This window comes from Giraffa tippelskirchi, chromosome 10 (assembly GCF_054371585.1).
Source record: "Giraffa tippelskirchi isolate mGirTip1 chromosome 10, T2T-mGirTip1v1.2.pri, whole genome shotgun sequence".
Taxonomy (NCBI): domain Eukaryota; kingdom Metazoa; phylum Chordata; class Mammalia; order Artiodactyla; family Giraffidae; genus Giraffa; species Giraffa tippelskirchi.
This window is the reverse complement of record NC_137284.1, coordinates 59,402,223-59,426,368: the sequence shown is the minus strand read 5'-3', so window position 1 is coordinate 59,426,368 and position 24,146 is coordinate 59,402,223. Positions and strand designations below refer to the sequence as shown.

General features: G+C 40.9%; 1 protein-coding gene and 1 long non-coding RNA gene across 7 annotated transcripts in view; one reads left to right on the top strand and one right to left on the bottom strand.

The window, feature by feature from the left end:
* Positions 1 to 246: 246 nt before the first annotated feature.
* COL1A2 (collagen type I alpha 2 chain) overlaps positions 247 to 24,146 on the bottom strand; it is a 36,900-nt gene continuing 13,000 nt past the window's right edge. For all 6 annotated transcript variants that reach the window (XM_081531475.1, XM_081531470.1, XM_081531474.1 and 3 more), the window contains 39 exons: positions 23,954 to 24,007; positions 23,808 to 23,852; positions 23,421 to 23,474; positions 22,713 to 22,811; positions 22,544 to 22,588; positions 22,339 to 22,437; positions 21,823 to 21,876; positions 21,559 to 21,666; positions 21,133 to 21,186; positions 20,933 to 21,031; positions 19,960 to 20,013; positions 19,410 to 19,508; positions 18,981 to 19,034; positions 18,214 to 18,267; positions 18,007 to 18,060; positions 17,453 to 17,506; positions 16,420 to 16,464; positions 14,977 to 15,075; positions 13,690 to 13,797; positions 12,930 to 12,983; positions 11,972 to 12,025; positions 11,163 to 11,216; positions 11,011 to 11,064; positions 10,807 to 10,914; positions 10,398 to 10,451; positions 9,486 to 9,539; positions 8,336 to 8,497; positions 7,256 to 7,363; positions 6,482 to 6,589; positions 6,081 to 6,134; positions 5,884 to 5,991; positions 5,701 to 5,754; positions 4,991 to 5,098; positions 4,467 to 4,520; positions 4,237 to 4,344; positions 3,430 to 3,688; positions 2,839 to 3,023; positions 1,932 to 2,174; positions 247 to 1,224 (listed from right to left, as the gene is read on the bottom strand). In XM_081531475.1, the coding sequence (XP_081387601.1) occupies positions 1,078 to 1,224; positions 1,932 to 2,174; positions 2,839 to 3,023; positions 3,430 to 3,688; positions 4,237 to 4,344; positions 4,467 to 4,520; positions 4,991 to 5,098; positions 5,701 to 5,754; positions 5,884 to 5,991; positions 6,081 to 6,134; positions 6,482 to 6,589; positions 7,256 to 7,363; positions 8,336 to 8,497; positions 9,486 to 9,539; positions 10,398 to 10,451; positions 10,807 to 10,914; positions 11,011 to 11,064; positions 11,163 to 11,216; positions 11,972 to 12,025; positions 12,930 to 12,983; positions 13,690 to 13,797; positions 14,977 to 15,075; positions 16,420 to 16,464; positions 17,453 to 17,506; positions 18,007 to 18,060; positions 18,214 to 18,267; positions 18,981 to 19,034; positions 19,410 to 19,508; positions 19,960 to 20,013; positions 20,933 to 21,031; positions 21,133 to 21,186; positions 21,559 to 21,666; positions 21,823 to 21,876; positions 22,339 to 22,437; positions 22,544 to 22,588; positions 22,713 to 22,811; positions 23,421 to 23,474; positions 23,808 to 23,852; positions 23,954 to 24,007 (3,462 nt within the window). In that variant the 3' untranslated portion in view covers positions 247 to 1,077. The remainder of the gene's footprint in view (positions 1,225 to 1,931; positions 2,175 to 2,838; positions 3,024 to 3,429; positions 3,689 to 4,236; positions 4,345 to 4,466; positions 4,521 to 4,990; positions 5,099 to 5,700; positions 5,755 to 5,883; positions 5,992 to 6,080; positions 6,135 to 6,481; positions 6,590 to 7,255; positions 7,364 to 8,335; positions 8,498 to 9,485; positions 9,540 to 10,397; positions 10,452 to 10,806; positions 10,915 to 11,010; positions 11,065 to 11,162; positions 11,217 to 11,971; positions 12,026 to 12,929; positions 12,984 to 13,689; positions 13,798 to 14,976; positions 15,076 to 16,419; positions 16,465 to 17,452; positions 17,507 to 18,006; positions 18,061 to 18,213; positions 18,268 to 18,980; positions 19,035 to 19,409; positions 19,509 to 19,959; positions 20,014 to 20,932; positions 21,032 to 21,132; positions 21,187 to 21,558; positions 21,667 to 21,822; positions 21,877 to 22,338; positions 22,438 to 22,543; positions 22,589 to 22,712; positions 22,812 to 23,420; positions 23,475 to 23,807; positions 23,853 to 23,953; positions 24,008 to 24,146) is intronic.
* The window catches only part of LOC145522662 (uncharacterized), a 60,844-nt gene continuing 55,824 nt past the window's right edge, over positions 19,127 to 24,146 (top strand). The window contains exon 1 of the long non-coding RNA XR_014066086.1: positions 19,127 to 19,270. This is a non-coding gene — a long non-coding RNA (uncharacterized LOC145522662). The remainder of the gene's footprint in view (positions 19,271 to 24,146) is intronic.

Below are 24,146 nucleotides of genomic sequence, written 5' to 3'. Positions count from 1 at the left end.
AGGGCAAATGTTGGTTCAGAGAAGGAATCTTCCCCATATTATAGATAAATAGCGTAACTCAGGAAGGTGAAATGCCCAAGGTCAGTTAGCCAGAAGGAGCTGAGCCAGAATTGTAACTCAGATATCAAACTGCCCTTTTTGCAGAGTTTCTATCTAATGAGAAACACTTGGTATTATGGCTGGTAGAGCTGCTGTAATCTATATTTATATTGCAAAGAGCACTAAAGCAAGGAATTCTACTCAATATTTTCTTTGGAAAACCAAACATGCTTTATTTCATTTTTTCACAATTTATTTAAACATCTCACATATACAAAATAGGTACAATTTAATTTTTCTGCTTGTCCGAGAAACAAGACTTCTTTGGAACCGTGGGAGAGGATGAAAATGAGACTGGCAAAGAACAAATGCTGAATTTAAAGAAGAGGACAATGTTGGGCAAATGATCCACTTACTTTGTGGGAATAAGATGTAAAGTACTGATGTTAAGTCAAATGAAAAAAATACACAATACAGCTCAACACAGAGGAGTATTTCTCCTCAAATTCTCCTAGCACCATCAACATTCTTCAAGTATCTGAGATACTGTTAATTAGCACCTTTGTATTTTGAACAAAAAAACACAAATACCTCAGCTCATCTCTGGTCAGCACCTTACGGTGTGGATCACACTCACAGGAAAGTGTTTTGAGGTAGTTTAAACCTTTGGAAGTTTGGGTTTTAAACTTCCCTCTGTGGAAGATATTCAGAAGCCACAAGTGGTGCAAATGTTCATGGTTTTTATTTTTCAATTTTTATTTTGGTTTTCTTACAAAGGTTGACATTTTCCACAACAGGTGTAAGAGTGTTGAAAAAAAAAAATCCAAATCGTTTTGGAGAGGGGGAAAGGGAGGGGGAATGAATTAAATTGTATTGCACAATGCTCTGATCAATCCTTCTCCTCTTTTGCCCACAATTTAAGCAAGTAGATGTGCAGAAGAAATGGAAGGATTCAGCTTTCAGTTAGGAAAGAAAAAAAAGAAATGGCCAAGAGAAATTTTTCAGATTTCCTTTTTCTTTAATTTAGGTTGAGTTCGTTTATTTGAAACAGACTGGGCCAATGTTCAATCTGATTTCTTGGTCAGCACCACCGATGTCCAAAGGTGCAATATCAAGGATAGGCAGGCGAGATGGCTTGTTTGTTTTATATTCAATGATTGTCTTCTTCCATTCATTTGTCTTTTTCTGTTTAAAAAGAGAAGACAGGAATATACATAAAGCAGCACTGTTATGGAATCTAATCATCTTGTATCATATTATATAATTAGATATATTACATACAACTATATTATATAATTATATAGAACACATATTTATATAGAAATATATAACATATCAGATATTATTCATATATAATTATTTTATTGTGCATGCATGCTAAGTTGCTTCAGTCATGTCCAACTCTTTGCAACCCTATGGACCGTAGACCTCCAGGCTCCTCCAGGCAAGAATACTGGAGTGGGTTTCCATGCCCTCCTCCAGGGGATCTTCCTGACCCAGGGGTCAAACCCACATCTCTTATGTCTCTTGCAGAGGCAAGTGGGTTCTTTACCACTAGCGCCACCTGGGAAGCCCATTATATACTATATGATAAATTACAGCCTGGGCCTTTGTAACCTCAGGTAATTGTAAGTTATGGGTTTACATCATCATTTAAGAAACATGTTAAAAGAAAAATAATACGTGGAACATAGTATATATTTCAGTATTTCAGAGAATTTCAGAAGGCAAGATATGATAAGAATACCCTGGATTTACCATCTGAATTTAAACAAATATATTTATGAAAGAAAAATAAGTTAGGTCTCTCATTCATCTGTTCTTTTAATGGTCTAAGCTCCACTGTCCCACTTCCCAAATAAATATTATTCCCATATTCCACTATTACTTACAGAGCAGCCATCTACAAGAACAGTGTAAGTGAATCTGCTGTTGCCCTCGGCAACAAGTTCGACATCATTGGATCCTTGCAGAATGACAGCCTTTTTCAGGTTGCCAGTTTCCTCATCCATGTAGGCAATGCTGTTCTTGCAATGGTAGGTGATGTTCTGAGAGGCATGGTTGGCCAGCAGGCGCATGAAGGCAAGTTGGGTAGCCATTTCCTTGGTGGTTATTCCTTCAACATTATATTCAAACTACAGAGAATAAGATGGGAATTCCAGTTAAATGAAGAAGGACTCAGATACTAAGAGTCAAATTAAAAAAAAAAAATAGTCTGGTATAGAGAAGAATAATGGACTCAGGTATGAACCTGTACTTTTAAAGGAGACTCAATTCACTTGTCTTTGAAGTAGTGGCTACCTAGAAGGAACACAGGAACTACCATGCTGAGGCAAGTCATCTCAAAAAGGGACCTATTTCAGATAAAGCTTCTCTCTCTCTACATATATGTTTCTTTTTAAAAATAAGAGAGCAAGAAGGTAGAGATTTAGACCCCTTTATTTTCCACCAATAAAGTTAATGAAAACTTTTAATTAGAAATTCAGAAAAGCTCACATCTTGAAAACACATGTTCATGGATACTGGACTAGATGATGGCTTGTACTCCTTCATGCTATGTAACGTTGCTTTCTCCAGTGACTATCAGTTAAGTCATATTTGAATAATAACTTTTGGATTGTATGGACATGTCCAATCAATCTATCTGTAATATACTATACAGGAAGTAACAGAACCCAAGAACAGAGCAGGTTCTTTCAAAAAGCCCATTTTGGTAAAAGGCTAAAATGAGGATAATTAAAAAGCAAATAGTGCTAGATAGTATTTAGTAGGAAAAGGAATGTTTGTAAAATTTCTTACCTGGGTACCACCATTGATAGTTTCTCCTACCCAGACATGCTTCTTGGCCTTGGAATTTCTGTACCAGTTCTTTACTGGGATGTCTTCAGGTTGAGCCCGGATGCAGGTTTCGCCAGTAGAGAAATCACAGTATACTTTGATAGCATCCATAGTACATCCTTGGTTAGGGTCAATCCAGTAGTAACCTTAAAAAAAAAAAAAAAGAACTAGATCATAAAACCTCTCATTGAGTGAAAGGAGCATAGGTTCTAATAATTACTAGTCAGAGATTCTGATTCCCAAAAGTAACATTTTTGATCATACTGTTCCATTGTCTACTCCATATTAACAGGAAGAGGGTGACTATTTTCAGTTCTTCCTCTCCTCTCCATGAAAATCAAAATCAGGGTACGTATTACCATGAAAAGGGCAGAAATACATGTCAAGACAATCTTGAAATGGGTGCTGGCTGGAAAAAGAAAATACTTTATTACCTGGGTAGGATTTCACATAATGCCATTTTGACTCAAATACCCTTTCATGTCAGTGGGAGATGACTTTGAAAGGCCTAACTTGTGAGAAGGGTCATTCTGATTGGGTATCTCAACCTACCACTGCTCCACTCTGGGTGGCTGAGTCTCAAGTCTCGGCATGTGCGAGCTGGGTTCTTCCTAGAGCCTTCTGGAGTAAGAAGGGTCTCAATCTGGTTGTTGAGAGATTTCAGAGTAGCATCAACTTCATAATCCTTGGGTCTGAGAGACGTTGGTGAGCGAGGCTGGTCAGCCCTGTAGAAGTCTCCATCAAAACCAAAGTCGTAGCCACCACCACTTGGGCCAGGAGGGCCAGGAGGGCCGGGGGGACCAGGAGGGCCCTGCAAATGTGGACGTGAGAAAGAAGAGGCTCTGGATTTGGTCACAGTGAGAGACAACAATGACAACAGGTTTTCCATGGAGATTCACACAAAAGCATGCTCTAATAAGTAAAAAAGAATCAAATTCATGTCATAACAACTTGCTCCAAGGCATACTTGCAGGGATGGGCTTAAAGAGTTCGTGAGGTACAGATAATTTTTATCTATTTTAGAAATCAGGGAAATGGGAGACTACTTTAATGTGTTGTTATCACTGTCTTGTATGCTTAGTTGCTCAGTCGTTTCCGACTCTTTGAAACCACGTGGACTGTAGCTCATCAGGCTCCTCTGTCCATGGAATTCTCCAGGCAATAATACTGGAGTGGGTTGCCATTTCCTCCTCCAGGGGATCTTCCCAACCCAGGGATCGAACCTAGGTCTCCCGCATTCCAGGTGGATTCTTTACTGTCTGAGCCACCAAGGAAGCCCTTCACTGTCTTGGTTTGGTCTAAAGAAGATATTCCCATAGGTCAGTGATGCCCTTTATTATTTCCCCAAATCATACTTACAGCAGGACCTTGGCTACCCTGAGAGCCACGAACGCCAGCAGGTCCGACTGCACCAGGCTGTCCAGTGCGACCGTCTTTGCCAGCAGGGCCAGAAGGACCGGCAGGGCCCTAGGAAAGAAGGACACCAAGTCTGTGTGCGCCAGTGAACACCCCACAGGCGGGAAGCAGTCTGGGGCTCACTGTCTGCCAGAGGCTCTTTTCGGAGATAAACATCTCTTAGATTTACCTACCCTAGGACCGGCGGGACCCACAGCACCAGGAGCGCCTTGATCGCCATGATGACCCTTTAAAGAAAGAACAGGAAAATAACACTTTTAGAACACGTGTTGATGAACAGATTTTAAAACACTGAACAGAAAACTTTAGTTTCAATGAACTCTGGATTGAGAAAACTAAAAATTTAAAATGGGCCTCTTTTCTTTCATTATGTCTGTTCAATTATTTTTTTTTCTACAAGCTATTTCAGAGTGCAGTATTAGTCATTCCTCTAATTATATTTATTTAAGTGGGGCTGAAGGACATTGTTGCCAGGAGATCTTAGTATATGTACGTTTCTATCTCCTCTAACCCTCACCTTTCCATGTTGGGGTGAAAGAGCATTATCTCTGAGCTATGGAGTTGGCCAGAGAACAGGAAATGAATATGATGTAGGACATTTTAGAACAATAGCAGTGAAATTCAGAGGAAGTTCATTCTTAGCTGAAGGACTTTCAGATCTGTATAGATATAAGCTGTTTCTCCATACTGTACTTACAGCAAGACCTGGAAGACCTTGCAACCCATTGTGTCCCTTTAAGCCAGGAAGACCTCTGGGCCCCTTATCACCAGGCTCTCCCTTGTCACCTCGAATACCTTGTGGGCCCTATGAAGAAAAAGAAGGACAGTCAGGACATTTACCTTTAAAAAAACAACACTCAGTTCTTCACAAATATTGTTCAGTCTATTTACAAACATAATTCAATATATGAAAGGTCTAAAAGCCAGGTGGGTGATACTCCCACCTCTTTCCTTAATCTTCTTTGGTTGAACTTTCTGTTAAGTGGCTAATCTTTGTGATTGAAAGTCAAAGTGTTAGTCACTGAGTCGTGTCCAACTCTTTGCGACCCATGGACTATAGCCTACCAGGCTCCTCTGTCCATGGAATTCTCCAAGCAAGAATACTGGAGTGGTTGCCATTCCCTTCTCCAGGTGATCTTCCCCGACCTAGGGATCAAACCCAGGTCTCCTGCAATGCAGGCGAATTCTTTACCCTCTGGGCCACTGAGGAAGTCCAATCTTTGTGATTATTTAATACCAATAAGAAGAGATTTGAAATACAAGAGATTAAAAGCTGTCTGTAGCAACTCTTAACATGGACTAAATTTAAAAAAATATATATATAGTCATGTATTATTTGTCTTCTTAATGGACAATCTAGACTGATCTTCCCTAAACCCTGTACAGAAACCATCTCCATGTACATACACTGGGACCTCTTGGGCCAACAGCACCAACAGGACCAACAACACCGGCAGGACCCTGTGAATGAGAAAAGCAAAACACAACTTAGCAGCCAAGCCCAAGATCCTCTTCCCTAGGCCCCCCACAGTTCCCAAGCGGAGGGAGGCCAGGGGTGAAACCCGATAAGGATGGTGTTGACGCACTTACAGGTTCACCACGGTTTCCATGTTTACCAGTGGGACCCACGGGGCCTTGAGGGCCAGGAGCGCCCGCAGCACCAACAGCACCTGCGTTACCGGGGTAACCACGCTCCCCCTGTGGAAGGCAAACAGGAAGCTCAGCATCCATCTGGCCTGTACTGTAGTCCCCTTTGAAGTCACAGAACAATGATGAGGCATACTGACCTTGTGTCCGGGTTGACCATCGCGGCCTGGGGGACCATCACTCCCAGGGTTGCCCTGTGAAGACATCACACCAGTTAAGGCACTTAGAGAGACTGTAGCCCACCGGCTCCTTACAGTTCGGCTACCTGCCTTCATTACCCCCAGTGCCCAGTAGAGAACCTGCTTTCAGGCTGTTCAAAAACAGAAACAAGAACTTGCAAACCTAGATTTTTTTTAGAGGTGTTTTTAACCTTTCGGTCACCTTGAAGTATGCTACTTAAAGACTCATTCCCCAGCCCAAGTTATCTTTAGTATTTTAAGTCCTGAGAGTGGTTAGTACAACTAGACTTCAGCTCAGGCTACAAAGTTGCACACAATGACGTACTGCTAAGTTAGTTTTACAAACCAAATGTTGGACTCACGTCACGACCGGCTTCACCAGGAGCACCATTGACTCCAGGATTGCCCACATTACCAGGGGGACCACGGGCCCCAGGTGGGCCTGCAATGCCGAGGGGGCCAGGTTCACCCTAAAGAGGCAGAGAAGACAAAATTCCTTTCGTTGGATGGAGGGCTAGTCTCACTCTCCCAAAGCAGTCCTAGTCAGGGGATTCCAGTTTTAAGAGAGAAGGTAAATTGAAGGTGAGGGGGCCACCTAATGGTAAGAAGTGTTGTTAGTGTCATCCTTGACCTCCTATACACTGAGATGGTCAGTTGTATGTACTCTGGGAATGTTCTATACAAAGTGAGCCTCATTTCATCTGATACTCCAGATAAAATGAATTCGTCAAGGTGAGAGAGTTTATGGAGATTAGATGGTTCCTAGTTACTGTCACATACTAGGTTTAATGGAATGATTCAGAACTTGCAGAGTTTCATTCTTGCTCCAGGATAAATGATGCTAGCATTTCGTACTACAAAGGAGTAAATGCAATTAGAGCTTATATTGTTGTTAAGCATGTAAAAAAGAACAAAAATTGTTCTGCATAATGTTAAGCTGTGTCTTTGTAACATGTGTCTAAGGGAGGTAGTATTAAAGCTTCTCAGATAAATGACATGTGATCTGTATAAAGAAATGCCATGAATAAAAAATCTTAAGTGGAGTTATTCAGTGATCAATCTTGTCACAGTTGAAGTGGCAGCTTTTAACATCTTTTATTACGTTAATGAGGATAAGAATGGTGTCAAACACTTACCACAGATCCAGCGACACCTGGTAGACCACGTTCACCTCTAGAGCCTGGGAGACCCAGAAAACCAGGAGAACCAAGTATACCTTGTGGACCTGGGGTTCCAGGAGGCCCCTAAACAACAATAAAAATCCTGAGTATTACTGTAAGACCCTACAGGATAATACAGGTTGGTTTGAGATTCTGAGAATGGGTTTATCCTTAGTGTAGAAAAAGGCTGCACACATGCGAAGTCACTTCAGTCATGTCTGACTCTTTGTGACCCCATGGACTATAGCCCACCAGTCTCCTCTATCCATGGGATTCTCCAGGCAAGAATACTGGAGTGGGCTGCCATGCTCTCCTCCAGGGGATCTTCCCGACCCAGGGATTGAACCCATGTCTTTTAAGTCTCCTGTATATTGGCAGGTAGGTTCTTTACCCTAGTGCCACCTGGGAAACCCAGAAAAAGGCTAGTGACCTCCTATTAGTAGAACATATCTTTGGCTGTCTTTTCTCTAGTGATGACAATTAGTTTCCATTTTGGCATGTATATTTCTTTGTACCTGGTTTCTCCTTGAGACCAGCGGAATGACATTTAAAAACATGTGGTTGGGATTAATGAAGCCATCATGGAGTGAGGGAGTAGAGTCATAGAATTTATGCTGGGAAGCAAAATTTTTGACCTTGGCCTCTTACTGAACCAGGTCTAGTAAAATCACATTTCAGAGGTGGCAATAATACTGCACACTGCATGTTTAAAAAAATTGGTAGCTTACTGAGATTGATTAATTTACAGTAGGATGACCACAGCGATCGAATTTTGCTCTAATCCCAGTACCAGTAAAGTACCCTCAACAGCTTAAAGGGCTGTATTGATAAAACAGCGAGTTCCCTCACTTATTATCATCTCCACCCAGTGCCTTCTGAGTATCTACTGAAGCCCTGACATCTCAATATCTGTTGGATACATTTCCTGGCTCAACTGAGCTCTACTTGAGAACCTGCAATACTCATCAACAAATACATGCCATGTGAAGATTTGTATATGGGACTTATTTTAATTCAATACAAGGTACTAAGAAAGAAGAGTCTGAAATCACTTACAGCAGTACCAGGCTCTCCAGAGGGACCCTTCTCACCAGCAAAGCCAGGAGGGCCAGAGGCACCTGTCTCTCCAGTTCGACCAACTGGACCTTGGTCACCACGAGGCCCACGAAGCCCTTCTTTACCAGCAGGACCAGGGGGACCAGGGGGGCCAGAGATACCCTGTGAGCAAATGTATGAGGTCATTTACTTTCTGTTAATCATCATGGAGCAGGGAGAGAGCAGCTGAGGTTTTAAATATTAGGATGTCAACAATTTGAAGCAACAAAATAATATCCTGGTCATTTTGGAGAAATGTTTAGACCTTTAAACAATCTTTCTTATAGAAAGAAGCAATTTTCATCTTCCTTCCTGAGGCTATAATAAACTGAACAACTGAGGCAGAGGGTACGGTAAATATCTGTGAGAAAAAGCAATGCTGTGCCACAGTTGCCAGCATATTGGAATCAGAGCTATGCCGAGTTATAACAGTTAGTTGTAAATGAAGGGGGCTGTGGGTTTTGGAGGACTCCACTTGTTTCTTTTCGAAGAAAGCCAGTACAGGCATTTTGTTCATAATTGAGGAATCACATATGCTCTCAACTAGGTTTAATTAAATGCCTATGGGGAATGAAGATTTTCCTGTTATGAACCTGTGAAAGGATTCCAAGAAATCAACATCTCTGCTATTTTTTTTCCCCTGAAACCTTAACCGGAAGACTTAATCCTTGGTAATTAATTAAATTCTCTTGAGTCCTGACAGGAGAGTCTGAATCAAAATTAAATTAGAGGCCAAACCACCTTTAAATTCAGGAACAATTATACTTTAACAATGGAGGCAGAATGTTGGCCATAAAGGGTATTTTAGAAATAACTGATAAGTGACTAAAACTGTCTTTATTTTTATTTTAAACAGATACCATGCCCCTAAAAGGGGCAAGGGGACTTGTGTTCATATGAATAAACTCCTCTTAAACTGATATTAGAAAATATAATTTCTGATGATTTTGCATTAATGATTCAGAACAACTGATTTCAGATTAGGAAGGGAATAGCAAAATACTAGTACCATGTTTCTCCATAGAGAGTTTCTTAACAGTTTCCTACTAGAGGCTAGGGATTTTGGCCTGAGTAAATAAATGAAGACACGTCTGGGAAGTGATTTACTCACAGAAGGTCCAGGGGGACCAGTCCGTCCAGCAGCACCAGGGAAGCCAGTAGCACCCTAAAAGCCAAGCACATGAAAATTCCACAGTCAGCACCAACTCCAGGAATCTGGGTAAGAAGGAAATTTCTCCTTTGGAAAATCCTCAATACATGTGACCAAGGATGGACCAAAGAGTAGGTAGTGACAGCCTTGGAGAGGGTATTATTTTAACCAGGACCCCCAAGACCCTCCATCTCCACACATCTTCCTGACCAGCATGGCCCAGATTGCAATGTCTGTGTTTTGCATTAAGGCTCTGATAGTTCTTTCTGAAATGCTATCATATTACATGATGGTTATAAAGGCAAGACACTATACTATTATTATACATCAACGGGTGTATATTAGTAACTCTTAACCACCTGGCTAGGTGCTAAGGGAATGGACATGGAGTAAGTCATTTTGTTTTCAGAAGAAGGTACAATAAAAGACCAAGGGTATTAACTGCTGTCCAATGAGAGGAGGAAGGGGTCAGTGGAGTTCACTCCTAGGGAGCTCTGGGTCTCTAGGAAGTCAATGTGACCCAGGGAAGGGACTTGGTCAGGCAGAAGAGGGGTGTATCAATAGAAGGATAAAAGGTACCAAAGAAATATTTAACCCATTTCACAATGAAACTACCTGGGTTTAACCTTGTTATTACTACCTCAAGTGAAGTGGTAAGAATATACAGTGTACTGAGTTCCAGCTGGAATTTAAGTTAACATTCCAGGAACATGACCCTTAACTTCAGTATCAGAATTTCTCCAAATAGAGTTAGCTTGAGCCTCAAGACACTCCTTATTATAGTCCAAATTACCAAAAATTTCCAAACTCTCCAGTTGTCCCTAATAGCCTCTGAACAAAGAAAAATGATACAAATCCACTGTAAGTACTCACAGGGGGCCCTCCATCACCACGACTTCCAGCAGGACCAGATGGGCCATTTGGACCCTACATGGAAACAAAGAAAGATGGGGTCAAATCACAGAACAACCTTTATAAATGTTACTCTTTTCTTCAAATGGATTATTTCCATGTCTATTAGAAGCAAATCTAGAGATCTGTGTTACATAAAATTGCCACTTCAATATTACCCTTAGGGGGTTAGCCAATAAATGAGATAAAACAATATTTACAATACTTTTATAATATGTAAAGCAGGTACACAAGTATTAACTCATTGTACAAATTATCTTCTATCTGATATGTTCCCTGATGTGTAGTAGGCACTTGATTGATTTATGTTGTTACAAGATTTCATGGGTAACTGCACAGGCTGTGTTGACCACTTGTGGATTCAACTTACAGACGGACCAGCAGCTCCAACAGGGCCTGTGGGACCAACAGGACCATTTTCACCCTTGGGTCCTTTGGTTCCTCTCTCTCCTTTAGCACCAGGTTGACCAGCAGCACCCTGTTGGAAAGGAACAGTCACAGTTCACGTGTTCCAACTCGCTCAACGTGTTCACTTGGGGTGTTTCTGGATTAACTTTCACCACGTGATACTCACAGCAGGACCAGCAAATCCGTTGGGGCCAGCGGGACCAACCTCACCACGTTCACCCTAGGTGGGAGAAGGGATTGCAAAATGTCTTAGCAAACCTCAGATTCATCGGTGTCTAAAAGTTACGAGTGTCCAAACTGATCCAGGTTTCTACTTACAGGGCTACCACGAGGACCAGCAGGGCCAGCAGGGCCGGCGGGACCAGCTTCACCCTACAAGGGAACCAAAACTGGATGCATCAGTGTGCCTCACACAGATGCTCAAAGAGGTAGGAGGAAAAGGAAACAGGTAGACAGGAAAGGAAAAACAGGAAAAACAGGAAAGGAAATAGGTATTGGGTTCTTGTCAGAGCTCACAACTGCATCCAAAGAGGTGACTGATCCACATCTCACAGACAGAAACAAAATGGACTCTTACTCTGCCTAATGTCATATTCATTTTGGAGGTTGAAGGGGTATTGGTCATACACTTGCAGAAACATTGTAAATCAGTGTCCGCAATACCAGAAGGAGGACGTTTTAATTTTTAGATGGACACGAGGCTGATCTACTTGCTGCAATTTGCACAATACAATAAATAATGTCTATTTTAAGTGGACTGTTCGATGTGAACTGGGAACACATGTATTTTATTGATTTTTTTTTTTTTTTTTTTTACAATTGAAGGCTTCGGCAAAGCTCAGTACATTAGGATATTGTTAATGGGCAACCCCAAAAGACTTTCAAACAAATGATAGGGATTAAAGTATAGCTCAGCTACTGGGCACATGTATAGAAAAGGAAGAGAACTTGAACCACGTAGCATTTGTTCACTGTTGCCCCATACTAACAGGTATGCTTTTAAATAGATGGGCTTTATACCAAGGCATAAAAATGAATTGCTGGGGCCCTCTGGGGCCAGGGCAGCAGGGAATTTTAGATATTGCTATTAGTCAGAGAGTTGCAAGTCAGTGAAAATGCATGCTTACCCGGTCCCCATTGGCTCCAGCAGGGCCAGGAGCACCAACGGCGCCAGGAGCACCCTAGACCCCAAAAGAGAAGTCTTGTTAATAACATCCCATGCCGTCAGAAGTGACACTTACCCTTTCCCCTTGCTGTGCTTATTCAGTGGTGGAACACTTTCACTGGACACTCGGGAGAGACACCAAGAAAGCCTTTGATGCATTTCAGTTCTAATTATCGAGACATTAGAAGCCACTCCCAGGAGGAGAGTAGCACAGCGGTGAAGGTCATGGAAATGTCTAAGTTATGGCCAGATTAGGAACTGCAGAGATCTGAACTCTGCTCTTTTAAAATTCCCTGGAGGGTAGCAAATGACTAGCCTTGTTAAGAAGTGTTAGGACTGTGTGATTCAGAGGAAGGACTAGGATGAATGTGTCACAGCACTGAGGGAGAGGTGAGAAGAACGAAAGCGGCTTATGGCCTGGAAAAGCCATGATGCTAGTATTCTAGAGGAGGATTATTATACCTTGATGGGATTATCATTGGCATCTCCATGCCATTAACAGTTAATCTTGGGGCTGCTCTTGAATGATAAATTCTTAGGGTATATAGAACCTTGTTAGAGGTTATGGCCTCTTAAAATGTAAGAATTACTGCTTTTTTCTAAAGCCCTATGATAGTTTAAACAATAATTTAATGTTAAAACCTAGAGATTTGGGATGGTAGTTTGTACTCGGTATAGTTAAAACTAAGGAAGGTAGAAAATTCAGGCCATAATTTTCAAGGGAGTAAGTCCTCTTTTGAATTTTTCTTTTGTAACATGTAAAATGATGTGATTAGCCATAGAGCCAGGAAAGAGTGGAATACCCTTTTACTAACCTTGAATCTCTCTTTTGTCAGTTCAATTTTGGAAAGCTTCTCAACTCAAATGGAGTGAAATGTTTTAAAAAAAAACAATATAAGTACAAACAGAATTCTACTCACACGAGCACCATCTCTGCCAGGGCTACCAACGTCACCTCTGAGACCAGTCTCACCCTAAAAGTATAAAGCAAAAGCAACTTTTTATTTCCCAACCAAACTTTTGAATCAAAATTGAAGTTTTTTCTTTTTTTTCTGCAGAAGATGCTATAATACCTTTATTCATTTAAGATCTTTAGTAATGTTTTGATTTCCTACCATCTTCTAAAAAATCAAATGGAAATACTCATTTGATAGAAATATTGAAGAAAAAAATAACAACAAAAAATAATTCAAGTCCCTTTCCAAATTAGTGTTAAATATTCTTTACTAATTTCCATGCACCCTCCTGAAGCATAATCAAGTGAGGTACAAACTCATGCGGACAGAATTATAAGGCAACATCACAATGGGCTTCAGCAGCCGATCACTCTTATGGCATAACTAATGCAGCAGCACGGTTGACAGCTGTTCAATATAGCTTCTTCCCATTAATTAGGGCAGGCGGAGGCATTATTGTTAGTGGCATTAAAATGAGCCTCATGTATTACTCAACACCATCTGTTTGCGTGAAATTCCATGGTAGCAAGGAATTTTGCCAGATTGGTGAGTTTAGAAACACGTAGGTGCTAGGTGGCAGAGGGAAATGTATACAGATAGATATCAAAATGCTACCAGACCACCTGCCAAGAACTGTTAAAAAAAAAAAAAGGTTAACCTTGTGCAGCCTTGTTTGCTAGAGTTCATCAACAATAGGTATTAAGGCCCAACACCGAGACAGTACCTTTTCTCCCTTGCCTCCAGGAATGCCAGCCGCACCCCTCTCTCCTGGGAGTCCACTAGGACCAGATGGACCAGCAGTGCCTGGAGCACCAACCACGCCAGGTTCGCCCTTGAATTAAACACATGCGAAATCAATTATTTCTGTGGTAAAAAGAAGAAAGTGAAGAGATGAACTCTTGAAGAGTTCCAATTTATACATTTAATGGATAGCATTCTCGCCTGCTTACAGAGACACAAAGGAGGCCTACTGAAAGAGAGAGGCTATAAGTGAGGGAGATGCTGTTAATGACCCGGGGACTGAAGAGAAAGTGGGTGGTGGGAATGGGTACCCGCGAAGTTTTCTATAACCTGCTCTTAAAGGAAGACAGGCCTGCAGGAGAAGAGAATAGGACAATGGGAAGCAGAAAGTGAAGAATGTTTGCCCACAAACATTTTTCAAGGTTAAGTCTCTTAGTCTAGACAGGAAATGTAGAAAGAGACCTCATCAACCAGGGAGATGTTTACATTTTAATCTTCTTAACAGTGGGGACTATAGCTTCCATTTTTCTATAAAACCTTACAATTCCATGTACTTAAAACCTGTTGACTGGCGTCCGAGATAAAACCCTTTGAAAGTACTTTCTCAGAGAACCAATATTGCCTTTCTTCCTTCCTCTCGCCCTCTTACCTTATTGTTATTTTTTCCAATATCCTTCCATATACCAAGCTTTTTATAGTGACTCTTTACCCCTTAAAGGTAAGAATCAGAAGTAGTATAAATTGCCTTCTCTTTACTGTGGTTGAAGTAATCTGTTTTTCAGAAATGTATAATTCCATCTATTTTAAGATCTAAATCACAGGGTCTATTTTGAAACACAAGTTTTCAGGCTTAGGTTTTGGAGATAAAAGTACTGTCCAGTTAGTTTTTATCATCATAAATTCTCTTATCAAAATTTAATTACTTTTTGAAATTTTACTCCAGGATGTTGGGAAAGTAAATGTTCATTCTCTAAAAATTGTGTCCAGATATATATGGTGTTTCTAGATTTAGACAGAAGTATGAATAGTGAGATGAGAAGAGTAAAAATCCATACTAATTCATTTATGTGTGTAGAACACTGGGGTTTTGCTCCCTTTGGAATAATTTGGGTCTACTAGAATCAGACTGTTATTTACTGAGGTGGAAATCATTACAGAACTGAAAGTAAATTTTAAAAATCTGAGCAATAATTCATTTACTATTGTAAAGGATTTTACTTATTCTAGAGCATACTGGGCCAAACCAGCAATATAGAACATCACATTTTACCTTGTTCCCATCAGGCCCTGGGGGTCCAGAAGGACCTCGGCTTCCAATAGGCCCAGTAGGCCCAGCAGCGCCACTTTCCCCTGGGGGCCCACGCTCCCCCTGTGGAAAGGAATCAGGAGAAGTGTTGTGCTGTTCATCATTTTCCGAGATATCACGTTATACATCAGAGTTCATGCTTGTTTATCTTCTGAATCCCAGCTCTCCATTTAACAGGCAAATTACAATTACTTTCCCATAATTTCTCTACTAGTAAAGCAAAGGGATGGGATGAGATAATCTCTAAGGTCTTATTCAGTTCTAGTGGTCTATGGCTACAACGTCAAAATCTGTTGCCTCTAGAGTATAATGTTCAACTTTTAGAATTCATTTCCTCTTTTTGGTCTTTTTCTGTGATATTAATAGATCCATAGGTAAAAACAGATGCCAGTTATACACAGTATTCAAAGGGAAAGATTGTATCATTTTCGGTGAAAAGCAATACCAGGTGTAAATAAGATTATATGTCCTCATATCTATGATCTCTTTTTACAATTGCACGCAATAGGGATGTAACAGGTATAATATATATATGTGTGTGTGTATATATATATAAAACAATATATATATATGAAATGTGTATATTTGTATATATGTCTACTATTTATTTTTCTACCTATCTAAATATGTCCCAATTTGCTTTGCATGTAAATATCACTACAACATAGCATTCTATGGTTCAGAATATTTAACATCTAAGTCCACACTGTAACTGTTTCAAAGACACTTGTTACAATTTGGTTCTATGGTCCTGAAGAAGTGAAGTTGCTCAGTCCTGTGTGACTCTTTGCAATCCCATGGACAGTAGCTTAGCAGGCTCCTCCGTTCATGGAATTTTCCAGGCAAGAGGACTGGAGTGGGTTACCATTTCCTCATCCAGGAGATCTTCCCGATGGTCCTATGTCACTACATTTGTGTGGGCATCCCAGCTCTATGGTAACTAGCCACATAACAGGATACTTTAGGGGCCAACCAATCTTTCCAGTTATCCTAACGACCACAGACAAATTATATAAATTTATTTAATTTTTAAAATAAGAGTAGGCTCATGATTTCAGATTTTAGGCTTTGAGCACCAACAGGCATTGCAAAAATTGACTTTAAATCTTAATAGGATATTACTTTTCCTTAGCTCAGGTCAAGCCACTGTCATATAAATATATCTCACATGTCTGTATAAGTCACTGAATATAATACATATATTAGTTCATTTATGTTTTTTATACCTTGTGGATTTCTAATAAGAAATATGAGCAACTAGATACAAAAGTCTATTACCAATTTAGAAATCGACTTGACTACAGAAGAGAATCAGAAATTTGTTGTTACAAGGTCATCAGTAGTTTTTAGAAGAAAGCACTATTTGTTTTAAAAATATTTCCAGGAGTTTATGAAAGTAATACTTACTCTTGCACCAGCAGGGCCAGGGAGACCAAATTCACCAGGGATACCCTAGGCAAAACATGGGAATAAATCAAGTATGACATTTATGTCTTTTCTCTAGATCCACTTATGTTTATGATGTTTAGAAAATTTTTGAAAGAGTGAAATAAAGCCAAATAGGCTCTGCCTCCATGAGTGTATAAGTACACAGGCTGTTAGGAACAGCAAAACTTTCAGTGGTGTATGGAAAGATAAAAAAAAAAAGTGAGAATTCCACTGATATGAAAGATAGATCTCCCCTAGAACCTGGCAGCAGAAAATTTTAGTTTCTCATTATTTAGTGTATTGCTTTTTTAAAGGTGACAAAAGACTCTTCTCCTTTGATAATATAATAAATAATGATGATGAACAGTATCAGACATTGCCTATTTTTAGTTATATAACAGACTGCTCTCTTAATAGAAACAATCATATTCTGCCCATTACCTAGTTAATTGTATACCCAAGTGTATCTCCTTTATTACTGACCAGCTGTCTCCTTAATGTGCCCCACTGTTGACAAAGGAGAGCAGGCCACAGAATGTAACTGAATTGAAGCACATTCATCACAATTATAGATAAAATGACTCAGAACTCATGCCCTGATTGTGAATAGCGGTGTCATGTCTGAATACCAAGAAAAACATTAAAAGCAATTTTTCAGGGCCTAGTTTGATGGAAAATCAGTGCATTTACTTCTTTTCTATGGAAAGGGAAATAATCTGTATTTTAACATTACTAAGAACAATACAAAAAAGTAAGGCTATTAAATGGAATGTTCATGATATATTTCACTTCCATAATGTGATATTTCATTCAATCCTTAAAACAAAGTAATCTGAATGAAAATCAGTAACTTGGCTCATTCTCTCCAACAGTACCAACATACGTGGAACACTACCATTAACATATGAAATATGAAGTTTTCTTTTGTATATCATAATTGCACTGCAGTAGGATATTAAACAGAGAAAAAGTCCCAAGTTTAGGCGAATTTATGATCACTTGTTTTACTCACCCTTTCTCCTGGTTTGCCAGCTTCACCGGCTGTGCCTGCAGGGCCAGGCAGACCCTAGGTGAAAAAAATACAAACCTCAATCTTTATGACTATATTTGGGGGATTTTCTAACAATTGGTTTTGGGGGAAACTGTCTAATATCAACATGATTACTAACTACTGTGTGTTATGAAGGGATTACAGAAAAGTTTGCCTTGAAAAACATGTACCCTTCTTTGCTTCAGTTCTTTTTTAAAATTTTTAATTGGAGAATAATTGCTTTACAATGCTGTGTTGGTTCCTGCCAATGTTGTGAATCAGCTGTAAGCATACACAAGTCTCCTTCCCCTTGAACCAGCCTTCCTCTCCCACCCCAATCCCACCCCTCCAGGTCACGACAGAGCACCAGGCTGGGTCCCTGTGTTACACAGCAGCTTTTCACGAGCTATGTGTTTGCTTCAGTTCTGAAATCATGTTCTGTGTGGCTGGGGGAGACCGGCATAATGATTTACAGCTGGATAGTCTGACCAAAGTAATCATACAGACCACTAGTCTGTATGTTTTAGCTGACTTACCTGGAAGCCTGGAGGACCAGCGGGACCTTGTTCACCTTTTCCACCTTGGACACCCTGAAAATGATAGGAAAGATTACATAGAGGTATATGCCACCCTTGCTTTCTAGCTACATAAATTTCAGACTGGAGAAAAAAAAGAAATGGCCATTTTTGTGGGACTAGATTCATTTTTAGGGCAGAATAGGACAAGAGTGGGAGAATACTCACCTGTAGTCCAGGGGGTCCCTGAGCACCATTGTTGCCATCAGGACCTGGAGCACCCTAAAATGTTTAGCAGAAAGGCTCAGTGTTAGTCACTCCTGAGTCAGACAATATATGGTTCCCTAAAGCACATGTGACTTCCTCAAAACAAAGCTTGACATTTTAGCATGAATTAAATGTATTGTGGGTCCCCAACTGAGGCCCAAATACTGCCTACTGACTTTTTGATATGGCTTATGGGGAAATCCATGGATGAAGGGCAACTCATGAAGACCAGAAAATGCTAGTAGCATATTCATAGCTTTTTAGTCACAAAATGAATTAAATAAAAGCCAAAAGCATCCATAAATATTTTTGACTTAGTATACATTCTGATTTGTTCTATAGCTCACTGCCTTCTAAGTGTAGTTAAAGAGAAAAGACATTTTTTTTATTGTAAAAGGAACCTTGGAGGTACCATCGTAGAAAGAAAGTGATGGAATGATATGCAATGGCCTCAAAGATGTGTTGTTGTTGTTCAGTTGTTCAGTCATGTCCTACTCTTCATGACCCCATGGACTGCAGCATGCCAGGCCTCCCTGTCCTTCACTATCTCCCGGAGCTTGCTCAAACTCATGTCCATTGAGTCGATGATGCCATCCAACTATCTCATCCTCTGTTGCTCCCTTTTCCTCCTGCCCTTAATCTGTCCCACCATCAGGGTCTTTTCCAATAAGTGTATCCTATGTGAATAAATATCACGTGGATAGAGCCACACAGAAATGAGCACCTACCCGAGGGCCAGCAAGACCAGCATGACCTTTTTCACCAGCTTTGCCAGGATCACCCTATAATAAACATGTTAAAAACATACATTTAATGTCAAATTAACCATGACAATTCTGAAATATGAGTATCTTGTTTTGTTTTGTTTTTTTAGCTTCGTCATCCTTGAATTCTGTTATCTAAGGCATGACCCATTATTGTGCAGCTCTAGATTACAATAAGGTCCACCTGTGTCCGTAGAAGTATGCAACTCAGGATGTGAGTTTTCACGCCATACTGGAGGTCAACTTTTAATGTGGTAAGTGATAAATTGCAGTTTTCTTGTGTTGAAAGGGACCCCCTGAGGTAGAGGGGACTGATGCCAGAGAGAAATGAGAGTTTTGATGAAATGTGATGCGAAAAATTGCTGAGGGAGAGGAGGTGGTGGTGATTCTTACACTGGGGCCTTTGGGTCCAGGGAATCCAATGTTGCCAGGCTCTCCTCTTGGTCCAGCCGGGCCAATGGGTCCAGGTCTGCCATCAATACCAGGGAGACCCTGAAACCAGAGTTTATTTAATGTTTACTCAGCATCTACAGGATCTCACAACCTCAAGCTTGCGATTCTGCCATGGGATGAAACAGAATCATCTTCTGAATGCATAGAACTTCTTCTAGAAAATGTCAGTAAGCTATGAATCCATTTTCCTTTTCTGAATAGGATGTCAGTACACACGCACCCAAGTCAATCTCATATGTACACAATTCCCCCCTTCTCCTCTCTTTTCCAACCCTTACCACCCTCTTCAATTTTCCCTGCCCTGTTTTTCTTTTTCCTTTTGCTCCTGTGCTGATTTGGACTTTGTAATTACAATCTATTACTTTGCATTCCCAGATATATGTGTGGCTGATACTTATTTTCAGTATAAATGTGTTCATGGGTAAATAAGCTACAGAATAGACTTGATAAGGGTGCAATAAGTGTCCTTGAAAATAAAAGTGATACTTACCGCGGGACCTTCTTTACCAGCTGGACCAATATTTCCGGGGGAACCTGGGAAACCCTGTAAAACAAATGAGGATGCCTTCCTATTGGCACTTTCACACATATACTCAAGGTTCCAATGGATTGAAATGTCACAAAAGCACTTTTCTCCCAATTTTTGTTTGTTGTCTTAGGGCAAAAATTAGGGATATTAGCCCTAGCCAGGAGGTATGAAAAACCTCTGAAAACTTTCTTCATTCTATTTTTAATGCCTTTCCTTTTATTGAATTTTAGTGCAACTGACCCATTTAAAGATATCTCAAGAAACTGTTGAACAACACTGTATGGGCAAAACGTATATGTTTTTCTATCTTGTAATAGAAAAACAAATACTTTTAGTAAGCAGTTTTCAAAGTGGATTTTTTTTATTGCTATGTTTGGTGTCTTTATTACTTATTTATGGTACAATTACAGTTGATACCCATCCATAAGAGATAATGGAGGCAAAAAATTACTCTATTGCTATGGATTAGAGTGTCTACGGCTCTAAAGGTCATTTCTCCATGGCTAGTGTGATGCTGAATACATTATAGCACTTTGTGATTGCTAGAAAAATGACTCACTTATGAATCTAATAAACTGATAATGTATAGTCCTAATACATTTCATGAACACCTTATATAGAACTCACAAATTGAGATAAAAGATTCATGCTGATAGAAGAACCAACCTAATTTGGATATATTAAAATAAATCTATTCTTCCAAAAACCTCACAGCCATTGTATCAAGTAGTAAATAGGACATTTATGAACTAACTAAATTCATCAAAATATCTACTGGGCTTTGATAAAGTTAAATTAAAAAGAGAACTGTCAGCAAGTTTACTAACAAATTAACTTTTGATTTTTTTTTATTGTTGTCTTCAAATATTAATCGTCCCTTTAAAAAAGGAAACAGTGCCAGGTGTGACTTTCTCAGAATCATTCTGAAACTTACTCGGGGTCCCATGAGGCCAGGCTCTCCAGGGCGACCAGAATCTCCATTGGGACCTCGCACACCAGCAGGGCCAGTTGCACCACGGCTACCAGCAAGGCCCTATTTAAAAGAAGAGGGAGGGGAGGTTGTTAAAGCCAATGACATACCCACCACCAGAAGCATCAAGTTCTTTTCCAGGATATGAGTAATGGACAACTTACCATGACTCCAGCTCTGCCGTCAGCTCCAGGTAGACCACGGGAGCCAGGATTTCCCTGTAAGAAAGTACACAAAACATGGGAGAAAATCAGAGAAAACTCTTCCATCAGGTAGAGCAGAATTTATTGAAACATGGCACGCATGCAAGAAATCTTGATGCCCTTCAGCGGGGGATACAATAACAAACCAAGCCAAAAAACTTCCTCCAAACCCCAAAGGAATGTGTGGGAGAAACATTCTGCAAAAGTAGGTCAATCCTGTTTCCAGACCAATTTTTATAACATATCAAATTGAGAGTCAGTGATTTAAGACAGCAGATGGAAAGCAGATGCCTCCTTCATCTAGAAAATGCACTTGGTAATTCTAACCAATTCCCAATGAAGGAGTGCCTCTGGCACATCTGGGTGTCAAGAGCATTTGGAACCTACCCTCAGCCCAGGAGGTCCTGGGGGGCCAGCGGGTCCGATTTCTCCAGTGGAGCCTCTCTTTCCTTCTTCACCACTAGGACCAGGAGGACCTGGCTGCCCAACAGCGCCCTATTTGATTTAAAAAAAAAAAAAGGAAATGCAGGAAAATAAGATTTGCCTTATATCCAGCTAGAGAAAAAGCAATAACTTAAAAAAAGTAGAAGTATTACTTTTTGGATTGAAAAAGTAGTAGTTCCATAAAATTGTGACTACAGAACTACTCACAGGCTCGCCCTTGTTGCCGCTCTCTCCTTTCGAACCAGCTGGGCCGGGCTCACCCTAGGGTCCAATACAAAACAGTGGTCAAATGACAGACATCTGTCACAATTCTCTGGGAGACAAACATCAGGGACTGTTTATGAGTCAAGGTAAAGTGAGCTTTCGTTCTCTATGAAATACGCTCAGTTCACATGTAAACGACCTACAGGGGAATAGTCTTGACTGAAAGAATGAGACTGGTACAACGGAGATGTGCCTCCCTGACCTCTGGGTAATGTCCCAGGATAGCAGGAGGGGTGTGTCTGTGTGTGTGTGAGAGAGAGAGAGGGGACACGAAGTGTGTGTGTGTGAAAGAGAGAGAGGGGGGAGAGAGTACACATACAGGTGCATGAACTTATAGAAAGAATACAAATTAAAAATGCTAGTGAAGAAAGAGAATGACAAGAGGAAGTCTAGATGGGGATGAACTGATGGTAGGGACGGCGTTTCAGAATGAGGAGAGCATCAGCCATGACCACTTACAACAAGTCCTCTGGCGCCAGTAGCACCAGCAGCGCCAACAGGGCCAGGAATACCCCGGGGTCCAGGGAGTCCAGGAGCCCCAGCAACACCGGGAAGGCCCTGGGGAAGAAAGGCAGCAAGGTCCATCAGGAGACAATCGGCAGGAGAGACAGTGCCCATTAAGCACATTTAAAGCCACATCAGCGTATTTGAGCCATATACTCACAGCAGCACCCTTAGCACCAGGAAGCCCATTGGCTCCAGGGTTGCCCTGTGAGGAAAAGGAAGGGAGAAGGATACGGTTCATAGGAGTATTCTGTTCTTTTATGATCCTGCCTTCACTCTTTTCGTTCCCTTCCTCCTGCTCAGTAAGATTAACGACAATGGCTACTTACAGGAGGTCCAACAGGGCCAGAAAGGCCTGGAAGACCCACTTCACCACGGGGACCCGCGGGACCAGCAGGGCCAGGGTTACCAACAGGTCCAAGTTCACCCTAAAAGCAGGAACAGACACCGAGGCATTAGTCAGCAAAAAATGGGACAGCATATCTCTGGGTTTAGGTCACCAAGTTTTATGAAATTTCTTCAGAATTGCAATAATTTCCCTTATGTGGTCTGGTACCATAGATAATTCCAAGAACAGAGGAGCCTGGCAGGCTATAGTCCATGGGGTCGTGAAGAGCTGGACACAACTGAGTGACTGAGGGACTGAGCACGCACCTCAGTCTTGGGTTTGCATTCCTATTTTCCTGGCCCGGTTTGACCATCTTGGCTACCACTGCTATCTACACCTACGTCTGTCTCTCTCGGTAGAGACTTTGGTTCTCAACCAGTCAGTTCCAGCTCGTCTGAGAGTGTACGCCAGAGGAGCCCCACGAAGTCAGTTGCCATGCTACCATCTTTATCTATGCCCACCGTGCTCAGGTACAGAGAGAGAATCTATTTCAGGTTTAGAGAGAGAAAACCAGCTGCCCTGTATCTGGTTTGAAGGAGGGAGTAATTAAGCTGCTGTTCTGTAACTGGCTACCTGCAAACATAGTCCCCTTCTTTCACATCACAATAAAAAGTTTTCAAGTAATGACAGTGGGCACTGGTGTTCTTACCTTGGGGCCAGGAGCACCTGGGAAGCCTGGAGGGCCAGCAGACCCAATGGGACCCTGAAATCACAGGAGAAGCTGGTAAGAAGTTTCCTCCCAGTAAATTCACAAAACAGTAACAGAAGACTGAAGCGGCTTAGAGTGCGGTGGTCACATTTAATGTGGGCCAAGAGAAAACTGACAGCTAGTCTGTCGTCACTGGAATCCCAGGTGAGGTAGATTTTATTTTATATATCAATTACAAGCCTCGAGGATAGTAGTTCTTATAAACAGGCTCTTCAGAAAACATTTGGTAAGATGTCTAAAATGGCGTTAATAAAGAAGGAATTAATAAAGAAGACAGCCCCATCCCACACTCCCAGTCCTTTCAAATTCTTCAGTGTCAAAACTTACAGCAGGGCCCACAGGACCCACACTTCCATCACTTCCACGGGCACCCTATGAAGAAAAGCAAGAAGAAAAGTCAAGTGCAAAGTTAAATGGCATATATTAGAAGCTTTTAAAAAAGAATAAAAAAGAACCAAACTGGAAGCACTCACAGCTGGGCCAGGGGCACCGACACGTCCTCTCTCACCAGGAAGACCACGGGCTCCCTAGAAGCAGAAATATTTCCAATGAGATCCAGAATTGCTAATTCAAGAAAAAGTCACAGGCATCACTTGCTTTTTTCCAATTTCTAACATGTACAAGAATCCACTGGAAATAAATAGATCTTGTTCTAATTCCAACTAA